General features: G+C 34.4%; 1 protein-coding gene across 1 annotated transcript in view; it reads right to left on the bottom strand.

Annotated features, from left to right (window-relative positions):
* DNAH8 (dynein axonemal heavy chain 8) overlaps window positions 1–16,654 on the bottom strand; it is a gene marked incomplete at both ends in the record, with an annotated part of 108,284 nt that overhangs the window by 11,571 nt on the left and 80,059 nt on the right. Inside the window, 12 exons of the mRNA XM_084202648.1 lie at window positions 1,797–1,952; window positions 4,392–4,544; window positions 6,823–6,896; window positions 7,804–8,006; window positions 9,298–9,416; window positions 11,396–11,517; window positions 11,896–12,086; window positions 12,187–12,439; window positions 13,270–13,375; window positions 13,845–14,027; window positions 15,006–15,161; window positions 16,425–16,580. Coding sequence (XP_084058774.1) covers window positions 1,797–1,952; window positions 4,392–4,544; window positions 6,823–6,896; window positions 7,804–8,006; window positions 9,298–9,416; window positions 11,396–11,517; window positions 11,896–12,086; window positions 12,187–12,439; window positions 13,270–13,375; window positions 13,845–14,027; window positions 15,006–15,161; window positions 16,425–16,580 — 1,872 coding nt within the window. The remainder of the gene's footprint in view (window positions 1–1,796; window positions 1,953–4,391; window positions 4,545–6,822; window positions 6,897–7,803; window positions 8,007–9,297; window positions 9,417–11,395; window positions 11,518–11,895; window positions 12,087–12,186; window positions 12,440–13,269; window positions 13,376–13,844; window positions 14,028–15,005; window positions 15,162–16,424; window positions 16,581–16,654) is intronic.

Below are 16,654 nucleotides of genomic sequence, written 5' to 3'. Positions count from 1 at the left end.
AGCAACAAAATAATTTATGAATAACTTTAATAATCAATGTATAAGTTACAGGTTTGCAATGTCTCACTTCTGTGTGGATAATGAGATTTTTATATTAAGTAAATTATTAGTTTAGCATGGTACAGTTTTTCTCTTCTTTTTACATATACTATTGACTAATAATAGTTTCAAATTTTCAAGCTCCTATATTTATGCTCAGTTTTCCAAAGAGTTCTATACTGCCACTTCTGTCTTATTGTTTCAATATGTTTTTTTAATGTACATTTTTTCAAAATTCATAACTTTATGTTAAGGTTGCCACCATTACATTATTCAAATAATTCTTGCACGCCTACTTGGAAATAAAGTGATAACAGTTGTATTAACAGAAAAATAGTCAACTATGAAAGTAAAAGAATAAATATTCTGTAGCCCAAACACTTTCAACATCTAGCACTATTAGATTTTTCACAAGTATGTTAAAGCCACCTCAGTCAAATTGCTCAATGATTTTTTTAGAATGTTTTTCAAATAAATCCAAGAAGTTAAGAACTAAATGTATCAAATTAATAAATTACATTTTAAAACTATCTCAGTATAAACATATTTATCAGATTTTATATTACCAGGTCACTACTCACTGACAGTCTTTGACACCTGAAGTAACATTTAGGCACCCCAGCTACCCCTAGCTACCCCTAGCTACAATATTTAAGAAGAACTAGAATGAAAAAACCTTTTAGTTTTCAAAATCAAATATTGCTTATAAGCAGATGAGACAGCATTAACCAATAATACCATGCAGAAAAGTTTAATGATTTCCTGCAAAGTTTTTTGAATTACATCTTAAACTATATTTATCATAATGATCTTGTCACCAAAGGATGGTCACTGTAAAGGCAGGACAATGTATATATTGCTTGTTGGTTGGCAATTGATAAATAAAATTTCTTAATAGATGAATAGCTGTAATAGTTTTTAAAAATACTGAGGAGTTGAATAAGCATAGATCTTCTAGTTCCACAAGAACAGTATAATCCTGAGGCACTACACAGAACAACTTTTTCACTGTTTAAAAAGGGTAGAAGAAGGAAAGCAATGCAGAATGCTGTGTCTTAACAGTGAACATCAAAAAATTGTCCTCCTCTCACCAGCTGCCTGCACCAAAAATACAAGATGCTCAGTAGAACCTAAGGGTTAAACAGTGTTTTGTAACTATTTTGAGATCCCCGGTGAAAAGGAGCTCAGAATATTAGTCTTTATTGTGATCTCAAAACTTATTTCTCTTTAAAGTACAACGTATAGATATATTTTGTTCTCACACTGGAATTAATGTAGAAAACACATTGGCACAGATAGCATAAGAATTTTATTTAATTTAGCCATCTAGAAAATAGCTACTCTAAATTAGGCATCTGGAGTGCCTTTAAAATCAATGGAGAGAGTGATACATCTCTAGAAAAATAGTGACTCTTAGAGAAACACAGCTGTGACAGATAAGCTGGTTTTCTGTTTCAGCATGCTCATCTATTTCTATTGACTACAGAGAGAAATTTTTCCCTACCCAATGACTAACTTTCAATCAGCTGAAGTTAGATGAGGAAAAAAAATTCTAAATGCCCATTATATGACAATTGTTTAAAAGCTATTAAACAAAAAGAGAGATAATAATGAACCTTGAAATACAGATTACAGAAGTTAAAGCTTTAGTCCTGCAGCATGATGCTACATTAAATATCAGAATGTGTTTTTTCAGGAACCTCTATCAGAGTTACTCCATATATTACACCACCATTTGCAAACCTTTTAAGAAATACCTGAACAGTAGAATGCAGGAAAGCTACAGTGTAAAGCAAAGGTTTCCACATAGGCAGGTTGCTAACGTTTAAGAGATCCTGACTTATTCCAGAAAATGTTCTTTTCAGCCCGGCACGTATACCTTGTGGAGGTTCATTTGTGAATTTTATAGCAATCTGTCACGAGAAAAATAGAAAGGAATTGGATTTGTTTACTGAAACAAAAATAGCAACATACAAAAATGTCACAACTACTAGTTATAAATGAAATGTAAATAACTGAAGCCTTGTAGAAATGAAGCTGATATGTACTTAAACTGCATAAAAGGAGTACACAGAAACATAGAATAGTTTGAGTTGCAAAGGATCTTTTAAAGGCTATCTAGTCCAACCCCCCTGCAATGATCAGTGACATCTTCAAACAGATCAGGTTACTCAGAGCCCTGTTCAACCTGACCTTGAATATTTCCAGGGATGGAGTATATCCAATACCTTTCTGGGTGCCACCTGTCTCAGTGCCTCACCACCCTCATTGTAAAAAACTTACATCTAATATAAATAAAACCTTCTTCAGTTTAAAACCAGAATCCCTCGAACTGTTGCAACACACCACACTAAAATGTCTATCCTCATCTTTCCAATGGGCCCCTTCAAGTACAGCAAGGCTGCAAAAGGGTCTTCCCAAAGCCTTCTCTTCTGCAGTCATACTAGATTAGGCCACAAAGGATTTTGAACATAGACCTTTAATTTCTCTTAGTTAAAACCATCCCTGACACTTGGCCATGGACCTAAAATTTATCATTGATGCCATAAAAGCAGTCACTGTGCTTTTCAGAAGGCTTTTATGTCCCTGATTCAATGACTGAATCATGCAAGAACGGTGTAGTATTTCTGTTCCCAGAATTTCACAGTAAATACAATGAAATCTCACTCCTCAGATCAGATCTTTGTGTTCACAGTGGCTACTCTGGGCTCTGTGTCTGTCTACAGCAGCAAATTAGATTCACCAGAGAATATTCCTGAGTACTGTGGTCAGTAGACATTGAATCCAAATTGGTGGTAGTAAATTGCCACAGCCCCTTGGAATTCAGCCCCTTGGTTTCATGAAAACTGCCTAATGGGAAGAGTGGCTACACCATTTTGATTTTCAAGCCATACCTGCAAATTATTTGGAAAAGTGCTAGCAAGCACAGGTTTTCAGATCAGAGAATACTCTAAGTACTTACCATTATGGGCTACTGCATTCCAGTGCTGGATAATGCTCATGGAGCAATTTATTAGTTCAGACACAGACTGGCCCTACCAGAATCTCTGTGGCTCAAGACAATTACAAATGCTGGAGGAACTCAAATAAAAATAAAGGGTTTTTTTCCTCCAACTGTAAATACTTGTCTCTCTAGCTTGGGTAACATGGCAGCTTGCACAGGAAGGACAGGCCAGGCAGCCCATGGACACACTGAGTTGTGTTCCTGTTACTGTTGGACTGAATTGGAACACTTGAAAAATCAAAGTTTTCACATTTCCAAGGATATCCTGTTCAGGTATTGATGAAAATTATATATTGAAAAGAGCAAAGCAAATTGTTCTCTTTTCATCTGAGAAGGGGCTTTGCTTTGTCAATTATTCTTGTTCTGGAATTCCTGAATATGTTAACATTTTTACAGGTAACATGACACTATATAGTGAGAAATCACATGTGAAATATTTGAGATAAACACAGTGAAGATTCATCTAGCAACTCTCTGAGGTCTCTTTTCTCACTCTTAGCAAACTGTGTGTCCATACACCTCACTATTCATAAACCCCTTAAAGATGCAGGATGATTTTTTGTTCTTTTGAGAGAAGACAGGAGTCCATACATCTAGCTTTCCATACACAGACCATGGTGATGGACAATTCTTTCTGAAGGATGTCTCTACACTCTTTCAAGACAGGAATCCTTCCCCCCTTTACATGCTGGATATCAAGTGAGGCACCTATTTTTATTAAGAGAGAATGAGAATGACTAAGGAGACTTCCACTATTTTTTAGAGGAAAGAGTCCATAGGAATGTCAATATACAGCTATTATAGTAGATATTAAGTAGCACTGTGATCCAATGTGAGAGTGCTGGGAACCATCATCAGTGACTTAAGTGTACTTTGTAAGAGTTTAGGCAATTCTCCTGGTTCTGACAAAAAGTGTGTCCTTCAGATCTACAGAACAGCTATTTATAGTTCATCCAAAGAAATCAGGTAGATGATGTTCTCTAAGATGTGTTATCCATGTGTGTTCTGTCCCATTTACATTTTATTTATTTATTTTATGGGAATCTGGAATCTTTCTCTGGAAGAACATTTGTGGGCATTAATCTGCCACAAGGCATCTGGTTGGGCAAAAAGGGATAGAAGTAAAGCCAGACAGTTTTTATTGAAGTGCTTCTGTGTACAGAATGGACTGTGTACAGTGTGGACTCACACATACATAATGCATCATCAAGAACTGCCACTTCCTTTTTGAAGTGATATTTACATTGTAACAAAAGTCCATCTTTTTCTTGTTCTTTTTTTACTGTCATTTTACATAATTAATTTGAATAATTTTCATTAAGTACCTGAATTAAATATTTGAACAAACCTGTAGCAGTGTAATTGGGAACCTAAGATGTTGTTCAGTAGTTATCCAAACTCGAAATGTGTCATTCTGGATCTCAGCAGTAAGAAGTGTCTCCAGTAGTTCATCCATGAACTCCAGTCCAAGGTGACAATTCTGAAGTAACACCCAGCCTCCCTAAACAAGGATATCAACTATTACCATATAATATTAAGAACAAGTTATTCATAATGCTAAAGCCAGCTGTCTATATAAGAATCAAATTTGGTTTTCCATGTAATTTTTTTAAAACTTCTGATCTGTCCCTGAATATATGTTCTCTTTTGATATTATAGGATATTGGCATAGATGAAGCAAATAGGATAAGTGAGTGCAAAAGTTATTTCCACATTCTCTTTTTCTCAATGAAAATAACATAACCAGGCTCAATATTGTAAGTAAAGAATCAGTGCTATCTAGTGGCAAAAAGAGGTTCCTGTACTCTCCCAGCAAAACATCAGTGATAAGCAATCCTGTCCCTCAGATCCAAAAGAATGTGAGTGGAAAAGTAACAGCTGAAATTTAAAGAATACATATTTTTAAAAGCTGGTTTGTTAATAACACAATTTAATTAAGTGCAAAGAGGTAATAAGACTCTAAAAGTTTCTAACTCCAATTAATCTGCAATAAAGGCATTTGCATGAAATTCAACCTCCACTTATTTTATTCTTATTCATCTCTCAAATTGCATGAAAGCTCTAGTTGGATTATTGTCTCTCTAAACCTCTGTTTATGAATTTAAATCCAATCAGCATTTTTAGCATCACTTTAGAAGCCTGATGAATTAGAAGCCTGATATTAAAATGGGACATTATTTAATCAGTTCTAAACAGTGATGGACAGTGGATTTCATTACAGCTTGTAATTTCATTTTAGCAATTTTGTTTTAGCTCATTTAAAAAACATCATTAACTGTTGGTGAAAAAATATAATTGACATATTTGTGGTGAATTGATAGATATTAAAAAAAGAAGATTAAATGAAGGTGGGTTTTTTTCCTTCATGGTGGGTTTTTTTCCTTCATTTATGGGGATCAACATTTCTGAGGGAGATCTTTAATCAATTTCATACATTTCCAAATAAATCAAACATAGTTTTTGAAAATTATCTTCCAGTACCACAGCACAGCAGTTTTAATCATATTATGTACTCTTGGCCAGAGGTACAAAAAAACCAAATAGGTATTTGTCTTCATATTCACTAATTCTGTTTAGTAGTTTCAAATCTGATGGTCACATTTTCCTCCCTTCAGCACCAAGGCATGTTGTTCAGAAATTGTTACTGGAGCTCTACTGGAGTGCTGTTTTGAGTGTCCTTGTGCTTCAAATTAAGGGCAAAAGAAAGGAAGGGATGCTCCAGTTTTCACCATTGCAATGAACTGGGAGTTGACAGTGACCATTCTAGACATACAAAAAAAGAAATATCCAAATGTATGTGTGCACTTACAATATAAATTGTCATTTGCTATAAAAAGATTTATTTTTTTCTCTTTTTCCAACTTGGTGTATATCTATATGCCAATACTCATGTTCTGCTCTCTATTACTGGAGACATTCTACCCCTCCAAAGTACAGGTATATGACTGATACCCCATATTTTGAGTTTGCAGGCAACTATGGCTGTATGTCTTCATTTGAAAGACTGTTCACAACTCCTTGAAGCGTCCAGCTGACCAGAAGGTACCACCTTTGCACAAAACTTTTATATTGTATTTGAAGTTTCAATTACTATCTCTCTGTAGCTGCTAAGTAGGTTTTTCATTATTTTACTGTTGGGAAATATCATCTGCCATAACAAATTACGCTACAACATCTAAAGAAAAATTCTTATATATTGTTTAAAAATTCGTAGACATGCTTGGGACTCAAAACCAAAGGATCCAAAATTAAAGAAACAAAGAAGAGACACCAAATGCTGATGAGTAAGTGGTCCTCTCACTAGCAGTATTGTAAGAAAAATGTGAAACTATGAGAAGGAAGCACATCCTTCTGTATCTGCAACTTTAAGCTGCATGTGCGCTCACCGTTTCATACAGTAGAAGCTACGCAACATCCTGGTATCTCTTATAGGGGAGGGGAAAAAATGAAAAATATTTCCAATAAAGAGGTGGGATCTGGACAGGACCAGGCCCTAATGTCCTTTTACTCTTTGTTAAGAGTGTAGTGATAAGTAAGGAATGTGCTGCTTTTGGGAAGCAGCTCGGTAGCACTGCTGCCAGAGGTATTGCCTTGGACTCCACTGTCACATCTATATGCCACAGAGAAATGCTTTTAAACTCAGGCATTCAAAAAGACATGGTCACTCTGAGATATGCTTGACAGTAAGATGAAAATGCAAAATATTATAGACTGCATGCTAAAGGGGTGTAAAAGAATACCAAAACAATCAACTTATGTTGCAATGTTTTTTCCCCTACCTGTTCCATTGATGCCTCTACGAGTTTGCGTGCATGAACCTCTTGTCCTTGGCCCATTGAGATGGTCCTACATTCTATAACATATTTGACAATATAAGATTAATGAACTTACATTATTGAGAAAAAGTATTTCAATTCAGTCCAACAACCAGTGATACAAATACAGCACAATTAAATAAATTTAATGCAAAAATATATAAATATGAAAGCATATGAAAGCCCTTCACCATCCTATTGAGCTATTATGTGTACATTTTCTAAACATTGACATTTTGTATAACAACATTGAAATACACATAGACAATACTTACAGAAGTGAAAGACTGTGACAAATGTTGACTGTGAATGCAAATTTGTGCCAAATTTTAACAATACCAGAGCATTTGAAATATGTACAGAGATTTTTCTCAAAGTGTACATAAACACAATGCAAAGATGTAAAACTGAATTTATGAACGTACTAATGTGACTAATGTCAAGAATATATGGGATCTACTCTCAACTCAGTTTGTATCTACACTTTTTCAAAACTTCCATATAATGTAGAACTAAACTCCAGAATATAAAAATGTACATCTTGTAGCTATTGTTTTGTTACAAAGTAATATTTAAAGCAGATTACTCATTTTTCAGTTACCTGTAGTTAAGAGTTAAAACAAGAAAATATTATTATCACCATAACAGACTTTTAAAACAATAATTAATTGCTTTACTAGATAGGGATTAAAAAAGTTATCGTTACCAGGAAGGATGATAACAATTTATTTTAAAAAGACTTGAATTACTGTCCAACTTCACACAGAATGGTTCTTAGCATGCTGTCTTCTATTTAAAACATTATTTTATCTCTAAGATGATATTTCAGAACAATCAGTAGTGCAAGAGAATTCAAGAAATACTTCTCAGGAAAAAACATCTCTGAAATTACTTACACTGCCCATCTGTGTCTTAGCATATAACAATTAATAATTACTTTCATACCCAAACGAAGCTTCCGAGACAAGGAATTAATTTGATCAGTTGGGTCTGATCCCATCGACAAGAAACAGATGAGAGGTGTTCTCATGTCACTTTCTTCCCAAGTTTTTCTTAAATTCAAAATAACTGGCTCTGTATATTTCTCATGCAAGGAACTTGCAATATATTTCCTCGCTTGGGAAAGTGTTCGGTCTGGACACCAAGACCTAGAAAATAAAATCCATACAAAGATATAAATCCACTGCCTCTTTCTCCAAGATCAGACTCAAATTAGAAATTTTATTTTTATCAATTAGAGGGATTTTTAAAAATCATCATATATATGTATACATACACACACATTCATATATATATGTTTCTAGGTTTGTCTTTACAGACATAATAACAGGCAGAACTGATGGTCTTCCTTCTACTTATGATACTTTCCAGTTGCTTACAATTTTGCCTTAACTATTTGCATTGGAATTTTCTGTTCTAGGCAGCTTCATTAGTTTGGGACATTCTTCATTTTAAACAGAACTTTTGTATTTGAGAACACAAAGAGGAAAACGTTAAGTTTTTTTTGCCCTTTAGTAAAACTCTGCAGATGATTCATTTGGTCTGTTAGCCTTTTAGGGTACAAACTAAACTCTTTTGCACTGGATTGTATTTGTGCTGGTTATGAGTATTTTTCCCATGGAAAAACAAACAACTACTTTTGGATAAAATATATTACTTTGACAATCTTCAGGTTTTGAAGATTATTTAAATGCTTCAGACTTGGATGGTCCCCTCCCTCCTAGGGTGTAGAGCATTGAACAATATGGTATTTCCATTAGATTCCAGCCTTTTTTATGGCACAGGCTGAATCTGCTCCAAAGACAAATCACAGTCTAGTAAACAATATTGTTGGAGTATTTAATTAGTATCTCTGATTTATATGTTACAGCACTTGGGAAGTATAAAATGAGTGGAATAAGATACGACCTCATGCATAGGGCAGCTGAATGCTTCTTTGGGGATTTTATCCCATTTTATCCCAAGATCTTAGAGGTCTTATATGATGCAAAAATAGAATTCATAGCACGCCTTTCACATGGGATTTTGAATACTTATTTCAGATTTTCATCATCTCTCTTTTTTTTAACTTTCTATTTTAATACTTGTTTAAAGGTATTTAAAATAGTTAATTTTAAAAGAAATTTCATCTTAAAAAATGGAAAACTATCTGGAATATTCTACTTTTTCATGGGCTTCTTAAAGAAGCCTGCATTATGCAATCCAGTTTTGCATTTCTCCTGACATAAAAGCAAAGCTATAAAAAAAATTTTCTATAAATACCTTTAGACGGCAGAGGATAGCTCTGAAGTAACTGAATAAAAACATATTTCATGTGAGTGAATTGCTATTTAATGTCACCCAGAGATAACTGAAATTACACTGTTAGGATAAGAGCATACTGATAAGTTGAGATGTGTTGCAACTGTGTAATTTCCTAAAATTTCTGAAGATGCTCACCTGATGAGTAAAAGCTTGCGAAAGGTGTCAAGTGAATCACTGTATCCATTAGGGATAATTTCTTCCTCAGGGGCATCTTTATCAAACCAGTGTTTCCATGCCTTGTCACTGTGAGCTATCTAAATTTATTACATTAACACACAAATAAATATATTTCAGTTGCAGTAAAATCCCCTTGCAAATGTAGCTTTTAATGAGAGGCCATTATTATATTTGGACATATTACAAGTAACATTGCCTGTAGCGTTTAAGACATATGCCATGAGAATTGCTATTAAAATACTACAAATAATATGAATTCAATTGTTCCAATCAGTGTTAAGATGCAGACTCTCAAGCCAGTCAGTTACCTATGCATTCCCCTCCCAAACACATGCACCTACTTGAAAAAAATCAGTAATTAGCAGGAGGATTCTATACTACAAGAGGAACACACTGTGATTGATTAATTTATTCCTTTTGGTCACAAAATATGAAGAGGACCAGAAAAATCTGTCCCAGGACTGTTTATCCAGCCAATGAATCACAAATTAAAAGTAGTAGATCCTAGTAAGCTTTTGGCTTGAGAAAGAATAAACCTGACCACAAATATGATCACAATATAATGGCACCTCTTAGAACCCCTGACCTAATAGGACAAGGAATACCAGTGGGCAGAGCATAGTGAAAATGCAACTGAGCCTTCAGTGCAGTGACTGAGGAGGGTCAGCTACTGCAATATTCTCAGACCACTGGAAAAAGAACAAGGAATGCACTGACAAAGGTTTAAAACAAAAGATGTCTGTGTTAAATTAGGCCTCTGGGATGTATTTTTTTTAGAAAAGAAAAACAAATTGAAACTAGCATGAGAAAAAGAAAAGCACAGGAGACCTCTTGAGAATGGGGCATACCATTCTCCGTCCTTTTTTGGTCATTTTAAATCATTTTCTTTTTCATCTAAATGAATAATGACACAGTTGTATTTTATATGATTAATCAAATAGAGCAGCACTTCTAATGGATAAAAATAACTATTAAAAAGATGTTTTCACAATATTTGGATTTTTAATTATATCCTAGTTGGCACCCTTCCATATTCCATTTCGATCTATGACTGAAATAATTTTAATTTCCACTTTTTAACTTTGCAACTACCTGGCAAAAGTAAGAAAGTACTAAAGAATTAATTTAGAAAGGAGAGCTTTTGTGGTAACATAGTCACCTAAGCATTTCAGAGTCTAAAATTTTGTTTGTACACATTCTAGAAAAGCCCTGGTGAAAGGACTTTTATAGAAATAGGATTCTGGTGCCCTAACAACCCACAGTGAACAACCTAACTAAAGCTCCTCCAACTTTCTCCTAACTTAATATCCTATATTGATACCTCAAGAAACCAAAACCCTGAAGAATTTCACTGGTATGTATCCAACTCTTGCCTTGATAGAGGGTTTAGAAACAGCCAGGACCACTTGCAGGTAACCATTTAGCTAAAATGTCTGCTACCCTCCAGGGCCATCACAAAATGGACTTGGCCAGCCAATGCTCTAACAGCAAGGAGAACTTACTGTCCTGCCTATCAGCCTGATTAACAAGGAGCACTTAGATACAAGAAATGCTTGGGGAATGGTTTAACTGCACCAAAAAAAGGAAAATAAATTTACCAAATTGAACATGTCACAAGCTTATGTGCATGTAAGTTCATGCATGCCTACGTAAAACATGGCATTTGTAGCCAGCTCATCATATCTAAATGTTACCCTTGGAACAGAAATGAGTATTTAAAAACAAGCAGCAAACTTGTAAAAATACACCAGAATCAAGACAGACAACATTGTAACTTAAAACCTAACACTCAGATTAATTTTATGAGCCTTTTTGATACCTCTGCCTTTTTATCCTATCTCTCTTTTATTGACATCCTTTTTCCTTCACTCCAGTTCCTTCTCACCATTTTCTACCTCAATTACTATAATACCAAATACCATAAAGAAGATAAATAAACACACCACCATTCATGCTTCCTAATTGTCTCTGTGATGTTATTCTATATTTTTGTGGAAACACAATTATGATGACAAAGCTGGTTATTAACATTAAAAAGATAATTAGAAGATATCACCTGGTTCAAAATTTCTTCAAATTGTGGAAGTTTGTTCAACTCCACTAGGTTTAGCCATATCATGTCCAGAATCCAGCGGCTTGGTTTGGGTGGGCAAGCCTGTAGATCCAAAGCTGCACCCCCTGTGGATAAAAACACAGGATGAAATGTACTTTCTGATGAAATACACGATATTCCAGGGGTCAAGATATAATTGACATTTCTTTTTCATTTATATATTTTGACCCAAGTAATTTTCTCCAGGATACTAACTGTACTCTTGTGTACTTAACATTTATTTTATACCAAAGGATAACTTAGCATTATCAATGGCCTTTTCACAGGTGTTGGAAGACTACTATTGGGTGTCCTCTAAGGCTTCCCTTTGCCGAGCTGAACAAGCCCAGTTCCCCCAGAAATGTTGATAGAAACCATGTAGATAGAGAAATAAGATTTTGAAATGGCATAGAAGTTAAAAAAGTCGAATTAGCTCTACACATGAAACAATTTTTAAAACTTACCTCTAATGAGAGTTTGGAACTCTCTGTTGTCCACATGTCCTCTCTCAATATCAATTTTTAAAGCCAGGAGGAGGGTAAAGAGGAATTTGTGGTTTTCATACAGGCCTCTAACAGAATATGAGTGAATTTCAAAAGTAAGATATTCAATAATATTTGAGATTCTTTTCTGAGGCACAGGAGACTTCTTAGACCTAAATCATGAAAGCAAAGCACAAAGAAACCACATGAACAAGAGCGAATACATTGGAAAGGCAAACACCTGAATAGTGGGAAAAATCTCTGTCTTCCTACCTGGCTATAGATTGATCAAAAAGCTTCAAGAACTGAGCCAGTGAAGTTTGATACATATTATTGACCATGCTCATTGCTGTAAGAAGGAAATAAAGAATGCTTCCCCGTGTAGCAACAGGTCGATATTCCTCCTGAGCAGTGTTAATCTTCACTTCAGTTTCTGCTGCCACAGACAACTTGACAGCTATTTCAGCAGCTGTTTGCTTAGTTGTTTGCAGGACACCAATTAAAGATTCATCATCCACCAGTGAACCTGAAAAGTAAAATACTGGATGTTTAGGATATTATTGTAACACTATTGTGTATATATATACATGTATATATAAAACAAAAGGCCAAATTACAGGAATTATTGATTTTAAAAAATGAAATTATTTACTGAATTACAGAAAGCTTTTAAAATAGAGACCAGACAGGGTATGTAATACTAAAAATTATTTTTACATCCAACATATTTTAGCAAATTCATTCAAAATATGTTAAATGTATTTATACCAACAGCTTTGCAGCACATACTAGAGAAGTCACCTATCTTATGCACACAACCTACATAGTCAACAAATGATGTAAATTATTTTGAAGTCTATTCATTGTCACTCTCAAAGTAAAAAAAGTCTTTTGGTCCTAAGGGAAATGGTAATTCAACAATATGCATGAATCTCCAGCAGTTACTCACAGATTTTCTGTTACAGATTCTTTTTCCACCAGAGATAGTAAGTGGTCATATTTAGGCTCATAATGCACTGCAGAAGAGTTTCAAGACAATTTTATGCCAGGCCATTCCAATTTATATTTTCAATGGATTAAAGATTTGCCCATGGTCAGATACCTGATCTCATCTGACGGGCAGAAAGCTCTCAAAAATATAGAGCTATTTCAAAAAACATGTTTAGGTGTTAAGCTCAGGTGTCCTGAGTTGCATATAGTGGCATGTTATAGCACCCAATCCCTCACAGTCCTCCTACTCCTGCCATTGTACATTCCCTCACTGTATCTTGGATGGATAAACCAAAATCTGTAAGGAAAAGACCCAGTGTGAATCAGTTTTATCTGCCTAATCTGATTAACATTTTGATACATAACCTTTGGTAGCACTTAGTTTGTAAAGAAGATTGTCTTCCAGTTCCTTCATCTTCCTCTTATTAGAAGTTACATCTTCCATGAGTTTAATTCGTTCTGCCTCTAGTTCCTGTTATCGAAAAAAAAGAAAATGGTATGACATTTTATGGGTTGCAACTATGAGGGATACTTAAAATTCAGTTTCTGATTTTTCAAGTGAATGAATTGTGATTGAAAATACAGGTGAAGAGTTGGATCCAGTCATGAAATGTGCATTTTACTTTTCTTGGTATCTAAAACATGTGTTTAATAACAAATGTTTTTTTCAGCAGTGTTTATTCAGCATCTTGTGATGTATCTTATCAATGTCAAATCCAGGTAATTGTTTGGTTGTACTGACAGTCATATATATATATATTAAGAGCCTCCCAATGCATTTTTGATATTTGGAAATGTCTATACCAAATCTGAATATAATTTTAGAAAATAGCTAATATCTTTTTTTTCCATTTGAACATTTCTTTTTTTCTGCATACCAAAACCAATTAAATGGAAAACAAATTAAATATCACTATGATTTATTTGTAGTGCTAACTTACCTGTTTTTCAGTGAGTATTACTCTTCTCAGTAACTGATTCTCAAGTCCTTTCATTGTAACAGTAAAATCAATAATTGATGTTTTTGCATTAATTTCAGGTGTGAAAGAAGGATTAGGTAGCTTTGTAGTAATGAACAGCCTAAATGTATTCATAACATCTACTTCCTTATCACCAACTTTCACCTGTGGATTAAGTTAAAATAGTATTAAACAGAGGAAAATGAGCTTTATTAAACTCAGTAATATTGAGCAGAAAAAAAAATTACACAATTTGAAGTGCCAAAAAGAAGAAATTTATTTCACAATTTAAATTTGTCATGAAAATAAAAGTCAGTGACCAAATGTAGAAGTTACAGTATGTTATAAAAGTAGCATTTCCCTCCAGCTAAATATAGGGATCACTTCCACTATGGATTATGGTTAACAGCTTCACAACCATTTCAAATGAAGAGGTAGTAGAAACTGCTGACCTTTGTAGAAATCATCATTCTCTCATGTCCAAGGTAAAAGGAATTATGTGATCCAACAATGGAACAGAAATTACTGGACATAAATTTTATCTTTATTAAGACTAAGCAGGTTTCAAAGAATATTTCCAAAGGAAGTAAAAATTCATTCAGAGTATTCAAAATAAATTTTTATAGAATTAAGGTATTCTGAAACAGTAGTCTAACTGAAAAGCTGTATGGGCAGCTGTGTTAACAAGGAAACAAGGAACAAGGAAATTTGATCACTGGATGAACTGTTGGTGTTGGAAGGGACCTTAAAGATCATCTGCCATGGGACAGTGGGGGCAAATGAGTCTCCAAGGTGGCTTTAAATACCTGGCTTCTAAAGGAGTTGTATCAAACTACCTCCTTAAGCATATTTGCACTGCTTGAAAATCAGTAGAAAGAATTTTAAGCATTCAATCAGATAAGCATAATTGTTTCCAGTTTGGAATCTTCAGTAATTACCCCAGTATAAACTCAAAGTTTAGACTTGCCAACTTACTACGCAGCTGAAGCTCTGTCTGTTATATTTTATGAGTTCAGTTTGATTCTTTACATGTCCCTACTGAATACAAAGGTTACCTGATTCAGCAGGTGTTTATAACAATGATAAAATAACATTTGTCACAAGGCTAGCTACTTATTCCATTTTTTTTGTTTGATTACTAACCTTAAAAGCAGTTCCAGATTTTATGAAATTCTTTTCTAATACATTATCAAGGACTGGATCCAATTCTTCCTCTATATCTTCAATCAGGAGCGATCGTCCCAGTGAAAGACTGTCTTCCAGGTGTTGCCGGAAATACTTGTCATTCAGAGTTGTTACCTCAAAAAGTAAATTAAAAATTGGTGTAAGGACAAAGCATTTCCTTGCAGTCTTACATGAAAACCACAGACCTAACCATGGAAAATTTTTTCATTGTTTTTGTTAGTTGCATTTAAAAGCAGGTGCTATAAATGTTGACCATGCAGCAATTTATGCAGAAATACTTCTGTGCGTACAGTAAAAAGTACCATAAAAAGGTGACTTAAAAGGTTGGCTGTAACTGAATCATCAGGACTTCACTGTGAGATTAAAAATGTACCAAATCAAACAGCTTATGGCATATTAAAGATGTTAATGCATGTACATAGAAATCAGAGACACCTAGCCTAGAAGACCTAGATTTTCTAATTTTAGCTTTGAAATGCTGAGAAATTCCTTCTGGAAATCTGAACTCAGTCTAAAAAATGAAACACTGCTACAATATTATGAATCAAGACTGAAATTTCATGAAATGGGATTAATATGATAGGAAACTATTAAAAAGCATGCATAAACTAGTAAGCTATATAATTAACAAATTCTAAATGTTCCAAAATTTATTGATATTCAGGACATATGAGTTTTCTCAGCATTCAGGCTAAGGGTTTTAAAATGCAGTTTCCTTTTGCCACACCACATCATTTGGGGGAAAATAATTTGTGATGCAAATAGTGGCACATTAACATCTTTGTAGTATATTTCATGAGCAGGCATTTTAGCATATTGGCTTAACCTGTAAAAGAGCTATGAAGATCGCAGTAATGTTAGGATAGGAAAATTTTTCATGGCTTCAGCTGGATTTCCTCAACTTCCTTTTGCAGTGATAACCTCATTATGAATACCCTCTCAGGTCCTAAATTATGGGCTGCACCACTCGAGGCACTTTGCTTACATTTTCAGAGCTGTAACTTATCCTGCCTTTATCTGTAATGTTACTAACAGTCACCCAATTTGCTCTCATTGAATAATTTCATATTATACTCTTCTGCTTATTAATTATCACCTCTTTTTCCTCTTTTGTGTTGAGACCATACCTAACCATCTTCAACAAAATACTTTTATACTTTTTGCTAGAGTTCATACAAGTTGCATAGTCTTTTCCAAGCCCTTGAGTGGGATTTACAGCTGTTCTCAAGTTCCCTGCTGATGCATCTACATAATTGTCAGTCTCCATACATGTTAAACTTATCTCAGATCACACTGACTCAAAGGCAACCTCCCTCTAAAGCAATAATGTTTGAAGGAGTGTAATAGAGCACACCCTTCCCTTAAGACACTGCTTACCAGTAATTCATTTTCCTGTTCTTTATTTATAACCCATGCTTTTCCTTGAGTTTGTGGGTCTACTAAAAGCGGGTATCTTGATGCCTTAGTGACAATAATACCATTCTGAATTGAGAGGAAATCTCCAGGCAATCCTTGAAGATTCCACTCACTAATCTAAAGGAAAAAAAAAATTTAAAAAAAAAAAAAGTCAAAGAGAGCTTTTGGGAATTAATGTTTATTGAAGGAAA

The sequence above is a fragment of the Fringilla coelebs genome, assembly GCF_963513975.1.
Source record: "Fringilla coelebs genome assembly, chromosome: 3".
Classification (NCBI taxonomy): domain Eukaryota; kingdom Metazoa; phylum Chordata; class Aves; order Passeriformes; family Fringillidae; genus Fringilla; species Fringilla coelebs.
This window is presented reverse-complemented; position numbering and strand designations above follow the sequence as displayed.